The following is a 20,043-nucleotide window of genomic DNA, read 5'->3' on the forward strand; positions in this document are numbered from 1 at the left end:
CTCATTTGGGTGACCTTATGGAACGGTAAAGATTAAAGAATAACTGAATGCAGAGGTTTAGAAATGGATCGGCCGTTTCCTGGGACAAAGGATCCCGGCATTGAGGCATATTGCGTTTGCTTACCTTAGACGTGACAATATATACAACTATATTTCTTCCAATAAATGCTCCCCTTCTCCCTCCAATAAGCATCCCCTCTAAGAGGGGCTTGGAAAAAAAAAATAATGCCCTGCTCCAATAAATATTGTGGGGGGGGGGGGGTTAAGGAAAAAAAATCACTGGCAAACAATTTTTACCTTCATAATATGTGTATCTATTACTAAAAGAAGCAGCATCCGTCCGTCCAATGATAGATTTACATTGAACAAACATCAGTGTTTAATTGATTATTAAGTTGCCTGTTTTAAAAGCCCGCCTTTTCCGCGATTGAAGAAGAGGTGGGATTTGTAGCTTCATGGAGAGGTTCCATCGGTAACATTTTCATTATTGTACAACACCAGGAACCCTTTGGAATAAAGTGTGATGGACATGGAAGGAGCACACAAAATCATATAAAGTAATACTTCCCAAAGCAATATAAAAATATATAAATGTACATTGAAGGAACATAAACACCAACCACCACCACCAACACCACCACGACAGCAGCAACAACAACCATTATGTGTCAAGAACATTCTTTTTTGCGTAGTTCACTTCATTTTACATCCTCATTGAGACTCGCGGATAGACATGCAGTATTTTGTGAAGGGCAACATTCTCTCTTTTGTTTAAACACATCAGCGAAGTGACGGGTCTGCGCGGCTTGTCATACAATAAAACGAAGTGACACAGTCATGCCAAGATGCTCTCCGGTTGGTGAGCTGAGTTTAGTTGTGTTCTGCGTCCATTGAAAGTATCGTGATTTACGAGCTAATGTGTGATAGCGATTGATCCATTGAGTTCACATAATGTTGTATGCATAAGTATGCAAATGTAATACATTACTTCATAGTGTGTAAAAAAAAAAAATGGACGTTTGCTGAAGATGTAAAAATTATAAACCACCACACACACTGGATATTGCCTCCAATAAGTACCCCTCCTAAAAAGGTGGTAGAAGACAGAGAGACCACCGACAAGCCTGTGATGATGAATTGAGAGACCCATAGATTCAGCTTCATCAGGCTACATTCCGATAATCTTGAAGGCCTTGGTTTCCACGGCGTCAAGCCGAGCAAGATGTGAGGCAGGAGTGCCAGCCCGGAGGGGAAAGCAGTACTCCATCAAGCTATGGATGAAGGCCATGTAGGTGGACAGTGGATAGGAGTTCAGGTGTGCCAAGTGTTGACTGTGGGATGATATTGACCCTCACTTGCATCCCTTGATGTTGATCGTGGGATGCACAGCTCAAATTCTGTGCATCACAAACTCACAAGTGATGTACAAAATATTACCATATATTGTGGTGGACCCGTTGGCTTCCACTGTAGTCTAACTATGGCACACGGACCCGAAGTCACTTTCAGGCCACAGTTTACAACTGCACCAGGGACAAACATTTGTGGTCTGTTCCTTCATCCACTTGTTGCATTGCTCTCATCCATGATAGCAACATCAACAGAAACAATCATTTTATTATTCCTGCATTTATGCATCAGCGAGGTGGTGAATTACACTGCCCACGTGGAAAGAGGCGGTGACATTGAGCAGGGTGGAGCTTGCTTGAAACCACCCCCTTGGAACAGTCTAGGGAAGAGGGTCGGAGAGTCGGAATTTAGATTTTTTTGGAAACATAATTTATGGTTCGCAGCAGTGTTTTGTCTACCCAGTAAGATATGCCTTCTTCGTAATCTATTAAAAGCATGCATAATGACTGTTGTACTGTAGTATACTAAAGCCTCGTGTTGGCTTAACAGTTAAGGTGGCTGCCTTAAGATCAGATAACTCGAATCGGTTCTGTTGTTAAGGAGACGTGCAGCTACAACAATATGACAATTACTTTGTTTCGACTTAATTTTATAACATCCAGATCCACCCCTTAATGTTCATCTTCAACTTGGAATCATAAACTCCACCTCTTAGCGTTGCCTTGCACCCCACTAGAATGAAACAATAGTTGTATTTTAAAACTTTTCACATGAAAAATTACTGTACATGTAAAACTCTTTAATAAAAAGCTCATTCTGATCACTCGTTAGTGATTTATGCCTGGTGTTGGCTTAATGGTTAGGGTGGTGGGCTTGGGATCCTAGGATCCTGAGTTCAAATCCCACTCGGCTGTTGAATTTATACTAGGTGGGGTTGACTCTGCCTGTCATCCTTTCGAGGTCGGCAAAATGAGTACCAGCTTGCTGGTATCCTGTGTCGGAGTGGAGACCCGTCCAGGATTGTGCCCAATAGCCAAGGAGACTGCTTTGGTAGCACCAACGCTCTGCACAGAGTATGGTCACAATGGATGGATGGATGGATTGGTGATTTACACGATTTATTTAGCTGCTTACAGAATGCAAGCAGAATCCACTTCATCAAATATAAAAAGTTTATACGGTATTTATTATGTCTCCATGTACTATGCACCCCAGCTTCTACTTGTAGTCTGCAAGCATGCCCCACAAGTATATGTTTATTGTCTCACCTGACCAGGAGAAAACATGGTATGAGCCACTACAATAGCAACAAGCATCTGGGGCTCCTTTTTTCGTGGCTGTAACGACAGGTGGAGGCCAACCATTGGCTGAGCAAGAATTGTTGTCATTGAGACACGGTCTGTTCCCACTGTGACTGTTTCTTTGGAAACGACCTCTCCTGAAACCGGGGAGATGAGCTGAGATGGAAAAACAAGAGAACGAGCGAGTTAATAAAAATGTACATTCATGACATCTATATATTACTAAAACTCTCATCATGTATGTATGTATGTATGTTCCTGAAATACAGCCAAAATGGTACACGACAGCGCAAAATTTTAGGGCCACCTTACTCACCATTCGCCTGCGGTGTGCAGTATCAAGTTTCGTTCAAATCGGGCAACGAAATAAATTATTAAAAAATAAATTCCCGATTCACTCAAGTTCTCTTCGGGAGAATTTGATCAATGCAGACAACCTCAGCAGTATAGTTCGCTGGAGCTTTTGAAATGTTTTTTTTGTTTATTTTTTTTAATTTTTTTTTAATTTTATTAATTTTTTTATTAATTTTATTAATTAATATTTTTTTATTAATTTTTTATTTTTATTAATTTTTTTTGAAATGTTTTTTTTGTCAACCGCTGTCACAACGGGAACCAAACGGGTTCACGGATCGTCTAGTAAGAAACGAGAAAGAGCAATTAGAGATTGCAAACCGTCGCCAGGACTTGTTTTGTTTCGTGTATTTTATAGTGAAAATATGTATTTCACGTGTTTCGTGAAATAAATGGAAGGATGCACTAAATGAAAGGTCATTGATTGCAAATGAAAGGTCTAAATGGTCTCGTCATAAATGTGTAAAAGGTCAAAGGTCTGAAAAGTTGAAAAGGTCAAATGGTCTGAAATCTGGTGATAAGAACAACTACCAGAAGTGTGGAGAGTTGGACTGATCATTAAACTGCCAAAGAAACGAGACATTAGTGAATGTGGTAACCGAAGACATGCAACTCTTCTGTGTATTGCAAGCAAGTTGTTCTGCAAGATAATGCTAAATAGGATGCAGAAAGCAGTGGGTGAGTATTGAGAAAAGAGCGGGCTGGATTTAGAGGGAATACAGTGTGTGGAGATCAAAATTTTACTCTCAGAACAATGCAATGAATGGATTTCAAGTCTTGTAATGACTTTCGTCGACTTTGAGAAAACATTTGACATTGTGAACAGGGATGCGATGTGGCATATATTACATGGGCAAGGAATACCTGAAAAAATAATATATATAAAATTACCGTTTTTACAGCCATTTTTCCCTGCTGTGCAGGGGTTGGCTTTTTTTGAGGCAATGTTTTTTTTATGGCCGGATGCCCTTCCTGACGCCAACCCTGGTCGCCTCTTCCGACACACAGGGATATGGTACACCTATTCTAACCGGGGCATACACCGGGACCAGTACACTGGTACTCATTTCGCCGATCTCGGAAGGATGACAGGCTGAGTCAACCCCCTGGTGTTAATTCAGCAGCCAACGGAGCTTGAACTCAGGACCCTCGGATCCCAAGCCACCACCCTAACCACTAAGCCAACACCAGGCTTGAATACCTGAAAAGGGTTTGAATAAATAAGCATGAAGAAGTGTTTGAATGCTGGACATCACACATTGCTAATGGTAGTAGGCTGACCAGATTGCAGTTTTAAAGGAGAAATTTTAACCCCTTCTTGTGGATTGGTATGCTTCCTATCTTCCAAGAGAATGAGAGGTGCATACTTTTTCAGTAGCCACAGCATTTCAGCAGCCTTGTGCAAAAATGGAAGAGATAGAGGGAAGTGAATGAGGCCAGGCCAGTTCTGGACAGCAGGATTCCAGTACCCACGTGCTAATACGGAAGAAGTGGAGGGAAGTGAATGAGGTCATGCCATTTCTGTACAGTGGGATTTCAGAAGTGAATGAGGGCATGCCAGATCTGTACAGGAGGATTTCAGTCGCCATGTGTTAAAATGGAAGAGATAGAGGGAAGTGAATGAGGGCACACCAGATCTGTACAGCGGGAATTCAGTCACCACGTGCTCATATGGAAGAGAGGGAAGTGAATGAGGGCATGCCAGTTCTGTACAGCAGGACTTCAGTCGCCACGTGTTAATATGGAAGAGATAGAGGGAAGTGAATGAGGGCATGCCAGATCTGTACAGTGGGATTTCAGAAGTGAATGAGGGTATGCCAGATCTGTACAGTGGGATTTCAGAAGTGAATGAGGGCATGCCAGATCTGTACAGTGGGATTTCAGAAGTGAATGAGGGCATGCCAGATCTGTACAGTGGGATTTCAGAAGTGAATGAGGGCATGCCAGATCTGTACAGCGGGATTTCAGTCACCACGTGCTCATATGGAAGAGAGGGAAGTAAATGAGGGCATGCCAGTTCTGTACAGCAGGACTTCAATAGCCATGTGCTAATATGGAAGAGATGGAGAGAAGTGAATGAGGGCATGCCAGATCTGTACAGCGGGATTTCAGTTGCCACATGCTCATATGGAAGAGAAAGAGAGGGAAGTGAATGAGGGCATGCCAAATCTGTACAGTGAGATTTCAGTCGCCACATGCTAATATGGAAGATATATTGAAATTCGATGTAAAACACATGTTGCTATAGACATGCAGCCTGATTGGTAAAGCAAGTTTTGGCTTCAAAAATATGAAGCTTATGAAGTTTGGCCTTGTCATGAAGAGTTCGACACAATATTGTCAATCTTAAACACAAATCAGTGCATGTGCTCTGCTGCTCATGCACATCACCTGTCTGCTCTGTTCACCCGAGGTAGTCTTCCTTGGAAGTCAGTCAATATCACTGGATTACAGTAAAACAATGCAAAAACTGATCGCCTTAACTACAGGGCAATCAATTTGCTTCCAATCATCAGTAAGGTCATGGAAACCATCATTGCAGTTGACATCCTTCCCTTTCTTCAATGGCCTCATCTCAGACTATTGGTTTGTATTCAGATCCAGTCACTACCCTGGACGTGCTGCTTCTGCTCTCCCTACAATGGATGGAGGCCCTCAATATGACGCATGAGATCAGGGCCATCTCTCTCGACATATCTCAAGCATTCACCACTTTGCCATGCTCTCCAATCTGCTCAATCCTGCCCTCACACTGTCTCTCCGAAAGGACCATCTGGCAAACCCTCCCACCTACTTCCCAAAAACAAACCACCTTGAAGAGGTTTCGTCAATCAAACTTTTGGGCCTCACTGTCAGCCATGATCGTTCTTTGGCAGATCGCATTTCCAAGTTGGCCTCCAAAGCCAGTCGCCAACTGGGCATCCTTCATTGTGCAAAGTCATTCCTTGGCACACCTGAACGTTTATTTACCGACAAGGCCTTCATCCACAGCTTGATGGGGGTACTGCTCTCCCTCTTGGACAGGCAAGCACCCCAGTCTCACAACTGGCTCAGTTTGATGTCGTGGAAACACAGTTTGGTGTCACATTAAAAATCATTGCAATCTCCGATGATGAAGCTGAGTCTCTGCACTGACCACTTTCATATCACAGATAGGCCAATGGTCTCTTGTTTTCTGCTATCTCTGGTCTTGCACGAGTCTGCGCTTTCCGTGTTCTGTCCCTCCACCCACCCCAACCCCAGGTTTCTGCAGGGCACATGCGCTATGCCAGTAACCCCCTTCTAATGAAACTCTCAAAATGCAGAATCACTGCTCACCTCCACCCATTCATTCCTTTTGCTTTCCCACCTGTGGAACCAACTTCCACATTCTCTTCAATTTAATTCTTCCATCCAGCGCTTCAAGACAGCTGTTCACCACCATCTCAGATCCTTCCCCATCCACAACCATGATATTTTCTACCCCCAGTAAGCCCACCTGCTTCTGAGTTTCCAGTTATTTTGCTCCCACCTCTGCGATTAAGAATTTGTGGCTGCAGCCATCTTGTTCACTCCTTGTATCCTCCCTTGTCCTCATTCTTCCAAAACTCCCTTAATTTTGTGCCTCAACCCTAATGTTGGTGTCCCCCCCTCCCCTATCCATCCATCCATCCATCCATCCATCCATTGGGACAATATTCTGTGCAGAGCGTTGGTGCTGCCTAAGCAGTCTCCTTGGCTATTGGGCACAATCCTGGACGGGTCGCCACTCCGACACAGGATACCAGCATGCTGGCACTCATTTTTCCAACCTTGGAAGAATGACAGGCAGTCAACCCCACCTGGTATTAATTTAACAGCCAAGGGGGATTTGAACTCAGGATCCTAGGATCCCAAGCTCACCACCCTACCTATTAAGCCAACACCAGGCATACAAACTCAGAATGATAGGATGTAAGCATGATATGCTATTTTCCGCAACTGTTTTGCTTTGCAGTACATGACAACTTCTCAGGCACTCATTGATAGTTCCTTGCATCCCAATTTGGATTGTACTTCTTAATGATGATCTCGGCTCAAGGAAGAGCTGGACATCAAAGGGTGAGAGCTACTTCAACTGAAAATGGAGTGGAAGGAGAGCAGGACACAGACAGAAATATTGGGGGGGGGGAGGCTGATGGCCACTAATTAAGCTATTATCTGGACTATAATTATTAATATACAAAGTGGGAAACTCACTGAAGCACAACACAAATTAAAAATTATTTAGACTAATGTTTGGATACAAAGACAAGGGTGATTCAGAATTAAACACAAATGATACTCACCTCAATAGCTGACTTCCCCTTGCCCTTACCCTCCAGGACCCCATCTGGACCAAGCCACAGGACCTTCAAATTCCTCACTCTGACTTGATGCAGCACCAGAGAGGTAACATCCAGCAACCATTTACGACGTCTCATTGCCACCACCTGACCACCCTTTTCTGTTCCATTATCAACAGCCATAAAAGGGCAAAGTACTCGAACCATCGCACGCTGGTAAGCAAGATGGCAGTTATGATTTGTACGTTTTTTTGTAATTCTCCTGGTCGTATTGGTCATGCTGGAATGAGACAGATTAACATCGATGAGTACAAGCAAAAAGGGAAGAAGGTGTAAACCAGTCAAAGTTCCAAGGCAAGTCCCCAAAAGAATGTAACAATTACCTTGTTGGTATCTTCCACCCACGCACCCTGCTTAGGTGCGTGTCAGAGACAAGCAGTGTCGGCGCAGCACGTGGAGTCCATACTGTGACTGTTAGCTTGGCCGAGAGGCCCAAAGAGTCAGAGAGGTGAAGACTCTTTGAGTCAAGAAAGAAGGAAATGTGTCCCTTGCCTCCCAGTCTCTCTCCTACTGCCTCCTTCGGATCCACAAAGACCTCATCACAGCTTGATGTAACCTGGGGATCGAAAGATTGAAAAGAGCAGCACCAGGAAATAAAATGTTCATCATTCAAAAAGAGGCCACACTGTATTCAAACCTACTGTGAACTAAATTGACTGTGTATGAGAGTGCTTCTATGGAAAGCTAGTTTTGTTCAAAGCTGTGGATGGATGAAATGTATCTCCCGACATGGACACAGATAATGTCACTCACTCATCTGCTCTACGACTGCCCAGTAAAAATGCCTTGAGCTCCACACTGAACTGTGTATTCGAACCAAGATGGGACCCAGTGCCCAATTCAAAGCGATAACTTGCAGAATTCATGATTAGAACCACATACAATTATCAACATTTTTTGTGTCAGATCTTCAGAGCCCGAACAGTTCCATGTGTAGTTTTCAAATACATTGATCGAGGTTCAAACATGACCCGATTAACGCATGCAAGGTTCGACTTTCAGTCGGCATCCATCAGTCGTAGAAGAAAGCAAACACGCCAAAATGAAAACAATCAAATAAAAAGAAGGCAGAAAAACAAGAAAAGTTCCGCTGCAGCATTGTAAAAAGGAACAGGTGAAGGCTCAGCCACAGAGTGACCTTCATCAGGAACCGACACAGGCCATGTGCACTCAGATCTTATATGCCCTCCCAGAGGGGCTCGGCAACACAGGCCTGATAATAGACCACGAGAGCCAGGAAGGCAATCTCATTGGATCATATTTGCATTTCGGCATGGATGGAGTAAGGGGATGGGGATGCCGGAGAGGGAGGGGCGAAAAAGAGGTGACAGAACAAAATAAACCAATGAACATGGAGGGATCATTCTGTCATATGTCCCAGAGAATTATCAACATATCTGGTGAAATCCTCATCAGATCTCATGAGGAATCATAAAGGATTTCTCTAAGCATTTAAAACATTGTATGTTTCTCTCCAAAATTGTATCCACAGGTTTGTCTGCAGGATCAAGATCAAGCGGGGCACTAGTGTAATCTTGATGAGAAGTTTTAACAGCAAGAAAGCATGGTGAATAATTTATTGGGAAGAGAAAGAGTGAGGTCTCCAAAGGGCATTACTATGAACCACCACTCTAAAAAGGGATAGTGTGAAATCGGTTTCCTCACGTTTACATAAACACCCGTCTTTACGCACACACATACAGACACAAGCAGCGCGCGCGCGCACGCACGCACGCACGCACGCACGCACGCACGCACGCACGCACGCACGCACGCACGCACGCACACACACACACACACACACACACACACACTCACACGATCCATGAATAACCTATTTTGAGTGATTTTTCAGATAGACCTGATGTGCAACATTTGATTGAGAAACGATTCATGAAAAACGAATCTTAAAGGGTGGAAGCACCAGAAGACAATCAAAGAGTAACATATTCAGAAACACACCGTATCTTTTATAACTCAAACAGTACATGGAAACATCAAGGAAAAACATAAACAACTTGAGAGCATCTCAAAATGCAGAGCCCGTCCGTGTCCGCTTTGTACCTGAACTAAACTTGATGAAAATGAGTTTTTTTTTTAAAGAATTGTACATTTTATTCATTTGTATTCTCCACAATCTCATAATAACGCTTTGTTGAAGATTTTATGACAAAAGCTTAATTGGTAGAAAAATTTACGGCCCAGACAAACAAGGTTTCAGAGATATGATGTTTTTTTGTGTGTTTAATCCAAGATGGCTGCCATACCTATGACATCACAATCATCATTAAAATATTCTCCATCAGGGGTGCTCCTACCCAGAAAATTTTGCAATCTCCTAACCTCCCATCCTGAAAGTGGTTGCTGAGAAAGAATTCCATTCCAAGAGACTTTCTCTCGAAACCTAAAGTGCCGTTACCATCGAGAGGATTTATGGCAATTTTAACTCATAAATGTTACCAGCCCATCCATAGTAATAGGATGGTAGGTGAGACAGGTGTTGATAAATGCACCATTGAGTTATCTAAACTCATGGCTTCCCTTGCTATTGGGAGTTGATTATAAATGGTAATATTGGTGCTCTATGGGCACACTGTTACGTCATAGAGGATCATGAATTACAAGGGTATTTGGAGATGATGGACAAACAAACACAGTATATGGAATGTGAACCTCATGAGCTCTGCGTAAATGCCAATGCCAAGTTGACCAACCCAAATGATCCAGCAACACGACCTTGTGGACACCAAAATTCCTTTAGAATACAACTGGAAGAGAGGTGCCTTTACGAATATCTCGAATTACTACCTCCACCACCGAAGGTGAATGGAGGTTATGTTTTCACCCCTTTGTGTGTGTGTGTGTGTGTGTGTGTGTGTGTGTGTGTGTGTGTGTGTGTGTGTGTGTGTGTGTGTGTGTGTGTGTGTGTGTGTGTGTGTGTCTGTGAGCAGGATATCTCAAAAAATTATGGAGAGAACTGGACGAACAATGGTGGATAGGCTGGGTGGGTGACAAAAAAAAGTTATTCAATTTCGGTGAAGATCCAGATACGAGAATTTATATTTTTTTAAAGTGATTCTTCACCATTGAGAAATGGGGCCAAAAACAAAACATAGCATGATAGCTGAAAAAGTTATTAGCCCCCATTGGACTTAGTCCGAAACAGAGGCTTATGGATTGGGCCTCGTCCATCCGTGCTTCCGTCCATCTGTTTGTTTGTGCGTCTGGCTGCAGCCATATCTCTGACATGTATGGACCGACTTTGTTCAAACTTGGCACAAAGACAATACCTGATGATACACATAAGCACATCATTTTGTTTCACTATTCTATCAAAGATGGCTGGCTGGCTGTCATTTTAGTTGTAAAAATCCGATGTTGAATATGTCCTCAACCATTTCTCGGACATGCATTGACTGATATGCCTGAAGTTGGCTTAATGGTTTTGGTGGTGGGCTTGGGATCCGAGGATCCAAACTTCAAATCCCACTTGCTGTTAAATTAATACCAGGTGGGGTTGGCTCTGCCTGTTATCCTTCTGAGGTTGGTAAAATGAGTGCTAGCTTGCTGGTATCCTGTGTCAGAATGGTGACCTGTCCAGGATTGTATCCAATAGCCAAGGAAACTGCTTAGGCAGCACCAACGCTCTGCACAGAGTATGGTCCCTGTGGTGAATTGAAGGTCGTGACGTGTGATCACATGTTGCCCGGCTCGAGCACAGAAGAGATAAAGCTGAGGTTCGGCTCGGCCGCGCGGATTGTCCCTGGGGCATTGTCGTTTTATGTCGGCGGCTCACTTGGTGCTCATTGAATGGTGAGAATACTGATTGATATATAATACTGATTTATTTTGCGGTGATTAGTTGCACGTGTGTACCTTACTGCTTATGTACTCCATGCTGCGTCTGTATTTCCTGGTGTGCCCGTAGAAGCGGCTTCAATCAAATGGAATAAAGCCTATACTCTGAAGGTTCTTCTCTCGTCCTCATTTCAATTTATTCCATTTGGTTTTCTCGGCTCTCTCAACCAACGATGGACAAGATCTACAAACCAGAGAGGTTCGACGCAGACCCAAACGCGACTGACTCAGAAATGAAATGGTCGCATTGGTTCCGTTCCTTCTCACACTATCTGACCATCATCGAAGAGGGAGCTGACAAATTGGCCGCCCTCGTGAATCATGTCTCGCCCGGCGTATACAGGCTCTTCTCGGAGTGCGACACTTACGAAGCAGCGATCGACGTGCTGCAGGCGCTCTACGTGAAGCGCAAGAACGAGGTATACATACGACATCTTCCCAACACACGCAAGCAAGCAGCCGGGGAGACAATCGATCAGTTCCTGCAAGCTCTGAATCAGCTGGGAAAAGACTGCAGCTTTCGGGCCGTAAGCGCCGAGGAACACCGAAAGGAAGCGACCCGGGAGGCATTCATCCAAGGACTTAGATCAGCCCACATACGGCAACGCTTACTAGAGAAAGCGTAACCCACTCTTGAAAAGGTAGTCGATCAGGCTCGAGCGATGGATACGGCACAGCAGCAATCTGAGTCATTTGGGACACCGATGCTGCTAATGAACGCTGCTACGGTGGGAACTCAAGGAACCCCGCTGGCACAGACACAGCCAGACACAGGGGATGGAGAAACACCCGAGGAGCCGGATACCCAGGCCACGTCAAACTCCTCAGCAACTGCTCCGGTTGGTAAATGCTTCTTTTGTGGGTACAAAAGACACCCCCGCCAAAAATGCCCCGCCAGAGATGCCACATGCATGAATTGTGACAAGAAAGGGCATTATGCCAGGGTATGTAAATCTACTCTAAGGAGAAATAAACCCACTTCTGCGGCTCTCTACTCGAAAAATAAACTAACTGCAGCCTCCCCGGGGAATCTATCCAAGGCTATCATCAACGTACGAATTAACGGGCATATGGCTGAGGCACTGATTGATACCGGTAGCTCTGAAAGTTTCGTCAACAGCTCGCTAGTGAAGGGCAGGAAATGGAAAATCCACCCGACAGACAATACGGTATGCATGGCCGCCACATCACTACAGTCCCGCGTACGAGGGTACTGCAATGTTGAATTGGACGTAAAAGGGTACACGCATCGGGATGTAAGGGTACTGGTGCTTCGTGATTTGTGCGCAGACGTAATTCTGGGTCATAATGTCCTCAAGCAGCACACGAGCGTCGAAATACCCTTTGGAGGAAGCAAACCTCGTCTAATTTTAAATGCCTTGACTACCGCAGAGGTAACGTCCCCCCAGCTGTTCGCTAACCTGTCGCCGGTCTACAAACCGATAGCTATCAAATCGCGGCGATATACCACTGCTGACATGAATTTCATCACTTCAGAAACCAAGCGATTACTGGAAGAAGGAATTATAGAACCGAGCGATTCGCCATGGCGCGCACAGGTGTTGGTGACCAGCAGTCAGAACCATAAGAAACGAATGGTTGTCGATTATTCCCAAACGGTCAATCGCTTCACCCAACTCGACGCCTACCCCCTGCCGCGCATAGACGAGATGGTCGAACGCGTGGCCAATTATAAGATATTCAGCACCATCGACTTGCGAAGCGCCTATCATCAAATTCCCATCCGAGAGGAAGACAAACCTTACACCGCATTCCAGGCAGGTAGGCGCCTCTTCCAATTCAGGAGAATTCCATTCGGTGTCACGAATGGAGTAGCTTGCTTCCAACGGGTTATGGACGACATCATCTCAGATGAAAACCTCAAAGACACTTTTGTTTACGTGGACAATGTCACAGTGTGCGGTAGGGATCAGGGGGAACATGACATGAATCTGGACAGATTCTTGAGCATTGCTAGAAAATATAATCTGACTCTCAACTACGAGAAATGCGTATTCTCGGCAAGGTCAATTGACCTACTCGGCTACACGATAGCCGACGGCACGATTAAGCCTGATCCTGAGCGATTGCGCCCACTTCGTGAGCTACCCCCACCTCAGGACCTGCAGACAATGCGCCGGGTGATCGGCATGTTCGCTTACTATGCGAGATGGATTTCGCAATACTCCGAGAAAATACATCCCCTAGTGCATTGCAAAAACTTTCCACCAGATGCCGCTGTTGTAACAGCTTTCCACAACCTCAAAGACGATATCAGTAATTCCGTGGTATTATCGATCGATAGCTCGGTGCCCTTCGTGGTGGAAACAGATGCTTCTGATCACGCGATAGCTGCTACGCTTAATCAGTCCGGGCGACCCGTCGCGTTCTTCTCGAGAACTCTCTCTGGAAGCGAGCAGAGACACTCGGCAATAGAGAAGGAGGCGTACGCCATCGTCGAAGCGCTGCGTAAATGGAGACATTATTTACTGGGAAACCACTTCACGCTCGTTACGGACCAACGATCCGTGGCATTCATGTTTGATGGGAAAAATAACGGGAAAATTAAGAATGAAAAAATTATGAGATGGCGGATAGACCTAGCCTGCTATAGTTACGACATTGTTTACCGGCCCGGGAGGGAAAACCCTGCTGCAGACACCTTCTCGCGGGTCTACTGCTCGGCGGCAATCAGTCGGGCTTTGCAAGACCTCCATGTGTCTCTGTGCCACCCGGGGGTAACCAGAATGGCACATTTCGTACGCAGACAGAACCTGCCCTATTCTATTGAAGATATTAAACAAATGAATGCTTCATGCCCTGTTTGTGCTGAACTAAAACCCAGATTCTATGGTGCGGCTTCTGGCAGACTGATCAAGGCCACTTCTCCCTTCGAGAGACTAAACATTGATTTCAAAGGGCCTCTGCCGACCGAGACAGACAACAGATACATATTCACTGTTGTTGATGAGTATTCAAGGTTCCCTTTCGCGTTTCCGTGCTCGGATATGACCTCGGGCACTGTCGTGAAATGTCTGTCTGACCTCTTCGCTATGTTTGGGAAACCTTCGTACATACATTCAGACAGAGGGCCGTGTTTCATGTCGGCCGGGCTAAAACAATTCCTATTAGAGCACGGCATCGCAACTAGTCGAACGACGGGTTACAACCCACAGGGTAATGGTCAGGTGGAACGGTATAACGGGGTCATTTGGAAAGCCGTAACTCTGGCGTTGAAATCAAGAGGACTGGGCCCCGAGCGGTGGGAGGTTACCCTTCCCGACGCTCTGAATTCCATACGCTCTTTGCTCTGCACGTCCACCAATGCAACTCCTCACGAACGAATGTTTACTCACCAGCGACGTTATGTTGACGGCCAATCGGTGCCCAACTGGCTAACCCATCCCGGAACAGTGTTCATGAAACGCCCGGTACGACAAAGCAAGTATGAACCCATGGTGGAAGAGGTCGAACTCATCGATACTAATCCAGAATACGCTCATGTCAGGCTCCCGGATGGCAGGGAGACCACTGTGTCGGTTCGTCATTTGGCTCCCTCAGGCACTCCTCCCGCAGGTACACCACCATCTGGCACACCTCCCTCTGACATCCCCTCCCCAGGTGTTCCCCCCCAGGGACTCCACCCGAGAAGGGTGACGATGGGGCTACCGCGTTCCACCCGGGAGCGATCGGGGAGTCATCTCCAGCACGAGTCGAGGCTCACCAAGAGGATCGGAATCCTCCCTCAAGTGAAACCGCCATCTACTCCCAGAGAGGCCGACGAATAATACCCCCTCGCCGACTCAATCTGTAAAGGGGATTATCGGCATCCTCGATGCTCATGCTCCTATATGCTCGTTACATAATATATCGATGCTCATTACCATGCTCCTACACCTCAAAATAATCCTCACTGCTTGGCATGTATGCTTCTATAGTTTAGATAGTTCGCATTGCTTGAAATGTATACTCCTGTAGCGCTGAAGTAATCATGGTGCGTTAGCTGGGCCTCTAGTTACATTTTAAAGACGGGGATAATGTGGTGAATTGAAGGTCGTGACGTGTGATCACATGTTGCCCGGCTCGAGCACAGAAGAGATAAAGCTGAGGTTCGGCTCGGCCGCGCGGATTGTCCCTGGGGCATTGTCGTTTTATGTCGGCGGCTCACTTGGTGCTCATTGAATGGTGAGAATACTGATTGATATATAATACTGATTTATTTTGCGGTGATTAGTTGCGCGTGTGTACCTTACTGCTTATGTACTCCATGCTGCGTCTGTATTTCCTGGTGTGCCCGTAGAAGCAGCTTCAATCAAATGGAATAAAGCCTATACTCTGAAGGTTCTTCTCTCGTCCTCATTTCAGTCCCAATGGAGGGATGGATGGATGGATTTACCGATCTTGTTCAAACTTGGCCCACAGATAATGAATGATGGCTTGCATATGCAAGTCATTGTTTTTCGAGATCAGATCCAAGATGGCCAACTGGCGGCTATTTTAATACTTAAAAATGTACAGTATCTCCAACCATTTCATGAACATGCATGGTCCGATTTTGTTCAAACTTGGCACAAGCATTCCCAATCAAAAACATTATCCATGTCACATGACCAACTATCGTGCACAATATAACTACGTGACCCACATCATCAATATCCATGACCGAATAACCCTTATGTGCTATAAGCACAAGATAGTGTTAATCATGCTTAAAACGGTTGTGACACAATGAACAGTTATTGTTGTACAAATGCTGTGTTTGGTTACCACCATGAGGAATTGGTCCGACATTAATGTCTCTCACCTTCAAAACCTCTGGGCTGAGGGACAGACAGGTCACATGACTTGTGACATTCCTGATTCTGCCTTTTGTATCCACAGCAACCACAGTTATTGGCATTCGAGTTGGGTGGCCAGTTAGGCCTGACAAGTCCCACAGTTCATCAGCCTAAAGAGAAACACCACACGTATAAACCCCATAAATCAGTTGTGCTGAATTATAGAAAACTGTGAACACCTTTCAATATAACTAAAGTAATGATTGTGGACACAATAAGAGCGACATTTAAATGAATCGTTATTTTTACTTTTGATTCACTAATTGCCATCCATTGCTCAACCATATTTGTCATAATTAAGCAAGCGACAGAATATAACAATTGCGAAACTGATTAATTGCCACCAAGCTGTCTGGTGTAGGTTGGACCTCAGACAGGGTCAGTTTACTGAAAACTGTTATCGTGGTGCAAAGGCAGCAGGGGGTGCTGCATCGCAGAGTATTGTTCAAATGGAGGTGTAAATCTGGCTGTCTCATCTGCATTTAATAATGGACATTATCTCAAGGTGTCTTTGAAAGAATAGGCCAATACCAACTTGTATTCTTGCTGCAAATTCCTCACTTAAAGGCTTCTTGAGCAGGAGGCAACGGTGCTGGGGCAGGGCCGGATTAAGACCTTTAGAGGCCCGAAGCATGAAAAGATTATGGTACCCCCATATACAGGGTGTCAGAAGTAGCGCCCGATTTCTGTCAGTTGATTGTTTGTTTGCCATTTGTATTACAGTGTACAAGAAGGTAGAAATAAATGAATGACATGTTTATCTAACCATTTATTCAAGAAAAAATTATTACAGAACTGTACCAAGCTGTTTTACTTGCAGTTTTCAAAGTGCCCTCCCTCGTGATCGATGCACAATTGCAGCCGAGCAGACACAGAGCGGCACACACGTCTGCAGAGTTCGATATCAATTTCCTCAAACTTTGCAGTGATTTGAGCCTTCAATTCCTGAATGGTTCGAAGCTTTTCACGATAAACAAGGTCTTTCATGAGCCCCCAAATAAAGAAATTTGGAGGTGTAAGGTCTGGGGAGCGTGCCGGCCACTCGATCGGACCGCGGTAGCCGATCCACTTTCTGGGAAAGTTTTCATCAAGCCACTGATGAACATAACGTCCAGAATGAGGTGGAGCTCCATCATGCTGGAAATAACAGTCCTGATCTTGTACCCTGGGCCAAAAGAAGGTTTGCAGCATATCCAGGTAAATTTCTGCAGTGACAGATCCCTCAAAGAAAAAGGGTCCAATTATCCCTAATGGAGATATGGCTGCCCAAACTGTCACTCCAGGTAAATTTACCTCCTTCTTAACTGCCACTCTTGGGTTATTCGCAGCCCAGTAGATACAAGTGTCTGTAAATTGTGCCATTAAGCTTAAAACATGCCTCATCTGACCACCAGATGTTGTCTCGCATTGTGTCCTCTTCGTGAAGTTCAGCTAAGAACTCTTCGCAAAATTGAAGACGGCGGTCGTCATCTCCATCATGAAGGGCATGCAGTAAGCATGGAATGTAAGGTTTCCATTTTTTTCATAAAGGATACGGATAACACTTGATTGGCTCACTTCCAACTCTGCAGATAAACGGCGAGTTGACTTTTACGGACTTTGTTCCAGACTTCTGATGGCTTATTCAGCCTTAGCTACATTCGTTGCCGTTTTCGGACGACCGGACTTCTTTGCAGTGGCTACCGCCCCTGTTGCTTCAAATTTCTCGACAATCAATTGTATTTTTCTTCCCTGAGGTGGGTTAATATCGAAATCTTGTGCCAAACGGCGTGCCGCCATTGTTGGTTATTCATTACATTTGTAGTAATGTTTCACGGCCGCAATGCGTTGATTCATTGAAAGGTAATTCATGGTTCAATTTGGTGCAAATTCAGTAACTTTCCAAACTCGCAGCAATAACCTGCAAAACAAAATCAAAAATAAATAAATTACGAAAATTAATAATCTGCAAGACAATTATTAACAACATGACTTCCCAGAAAAAATCTGACAGACGAAAAAACAGAAATCGGGCGCTACTTTTGACTCACCCTGTATATGTAATCAAAAATATAAACAATACTAAACTGTAAAATGAAATTTTATTTTTCGAAATGAAACAAAACTTTCAGTAAACCCTAACCCTAACTGCACCGTAAGTATTACATTGCATAAAAAAGTGTTAAAAAAATAATATTCTTGCATATCTATTTTTTTTTCATTTATTGTGGGGCCCCCTTTTTGTGGGCCCTGGTTCAGCTGCAACATTTGCACCATGGTCCATTTTAAATCTGGCACTGAAAAAAAACTGTGGGGCCCCTCTTCCCTTGAGGCCCTAAGCACATGCTTATTTTGCTCAATGATTAATCCAGGGCTGTGCTGGAGTATGCATATTGCACAAGCACTGTGGACCAAATGGCCTTTCCCTGAGCTTAAATTCCATCGTACTGTATACCCCAAATTGTATAGTTGTTGGCAAAGCAAAATGATGACTCAGACCATACTATGTGGGGTGTTCAAAAGGTTCTTCAAAGGAAATGCAATTAAATCAAATCCAAGACACACCAAGGCAAAAACAAAAATTATTGGCTCTGCCTGTTATCCTTCCGTGGTTGGCAAAAATGAGTGCCAGCATGCTGGTATTCTGTGTCGGAGCGGTGACCCGTCTAGGATTGTGTCCAATAGCCAAGGAGACTGCTTCAGCCGCACCAACACTCTGCTCAGACTATGGTCCCAATGTGTGTGTGTGTGTGTGTGTGTGTGTGTGTGTGTGTGTGTGTGTGTGTGTGTGTGTGTGTGTGTGTGTGTGTGTGTGTGTGTGTGTGTGTGTGTGTGTGTGTGTGTGTGTGTGTGTGTGTGTGTGTGTACAGTGGGGAGAACAAGTATTTGATACACTGCCGATTTTGCAGGTTTTCCCACTTAAAAAGCACGTAGAGGTCTGTAATTTTTATCATAGGTACACTTCAACTGTGAAAGACGGAATCTAAAACAAAAATCCTGAAAATCACATTGTATGATTTTTAAATAATTAATTTGCATTTTATTACATGAAATAAGTATTTGATCACCAACAAACCAGGAAGAATTCCGGCTCTCACAGACCTGTTAGTTTTGTCTTAAAGAAGCCCTCTTATTCTCCACTGATTACCTGTATTAAATGCACCTGTTTGAACTCGTTATCTGCATAAAAGACCGCTGTCCACACGCAATCAATCAGACTCCAACCTCTCCACAATGGGCAAGACCAGAGAGCTGCTAAGGACATCAGGGACAAAATTGTGGAGTTGCACAAGGCTGGGATGGGCTACAGGACAATAGGCAAGCAGCTTGGTGAGAAGGCAACAACTGTTGGCGCAATTATTAGAAAATGGAAGAAGTTCAAGATAACAGTCAATCTCCCTTGGTCTGGGGCTCCATGCAAGATGTCACCTCGTGGAGCCTCAATTATCATGAGAAAGGTGAGGGATCAGCCCAGAACTACACGGCAGGACCTGGTCAATGACCTGAAAAGAGCTGGGACCACAGTATCAAAGAAAACCATAAGTAACACACTACGCCGTCATGGATTAAAATCCTGCAGCGCACGCAAGGGTCCTCTGCTCAAGCCAGCGCATGTCCAGGCCCGTCTGAAGTTTGCCAATGACCATCTGGATGATCCAGAGGAGGAATGGGAGAAGGTCCTGTGGTCTGATGAGACCAAAATAGAGCTTTTTGGTTTAAACTCCACTCGCCGTGTTTGGAGGAAGAAGGACGAGTACAACCCCAATAACACCATCCCAACCGTGAAGCATGGAGGTGGAAACATCATTCTTTGGGGATGCTTTTCTGCAAAGGGGACAGGACGATTGCACCGTATTGAGGGGAGGATGGATGGGGCCATGTATCGTGAGATCTTGGCCAACAACCTCCTTCGCTCAACAAGAGCATTGAAGATGGGGCGTGGCTGGGTCTTCCAGCATGACAACGACCCGAAACACACAAAGGAGTGGCTCTGAAAGA

At 44.8% G+C, this 20,043-nt stretch overlaps 1 protein-coding gene across 4 annotated transcripts in view; it reads right to left on the bottom strand.

Annotated features, from left to right (window-relative positions):
* LOC147025972 (uncharacterized) overlaps window positions 1-20,043 on the bottom strand; it is a 60,193-nt gene that overhangs the window by 11,134 nt on the left and 29,016 nt on the right. For 3 of the 4 annotated variants that reach the window (XM_085880912.1, XM_085880915.1, XM_085880914.1), the window contains 5 exons: window positions 16,032-16,175; window positions 7,693-7,925; window positions 7,313-7,589; window positions 2,619-2,807; window positions 2,328-2,414 (listed from right to left, as the gene is read on the bottom strand). In XM_085880912.1, coding sequence (XP_085737038.1) covers window positions 2,328-2,414; window positions 2,619-2,807; window positions 7,313-7,589; window positions 7,693-7,925; window positions 16,032-16,175 — 930 coding nt within the window. The remainder of the gene's footprint in view (window positions 1-2,327; window positions 2,415-2,618; window positions 2,808-7,312; window positions 7,590-7,692; window positions 7,926-16,031; window positions 16,176-20,043) is intronic. The other variant, XM_085880913.1, reaches the window with a different exon arrangement.

This window comes from Eptatretus burgeri, chromosome 5, assembly GCF_056783735.1.
Source record: "Eptatretus burgeri isolate ZD-2024b chromosome 5, Ebu_testis_v1, whole genome shotgun sequence".
In the NCBI taxonomy this organism is placed as follows: Eukaryota; Metazoa; Chordata; class Myxini; order Myxiniformes; family Myxinidae; genus Eptatretus; species Eptatretus burgeri.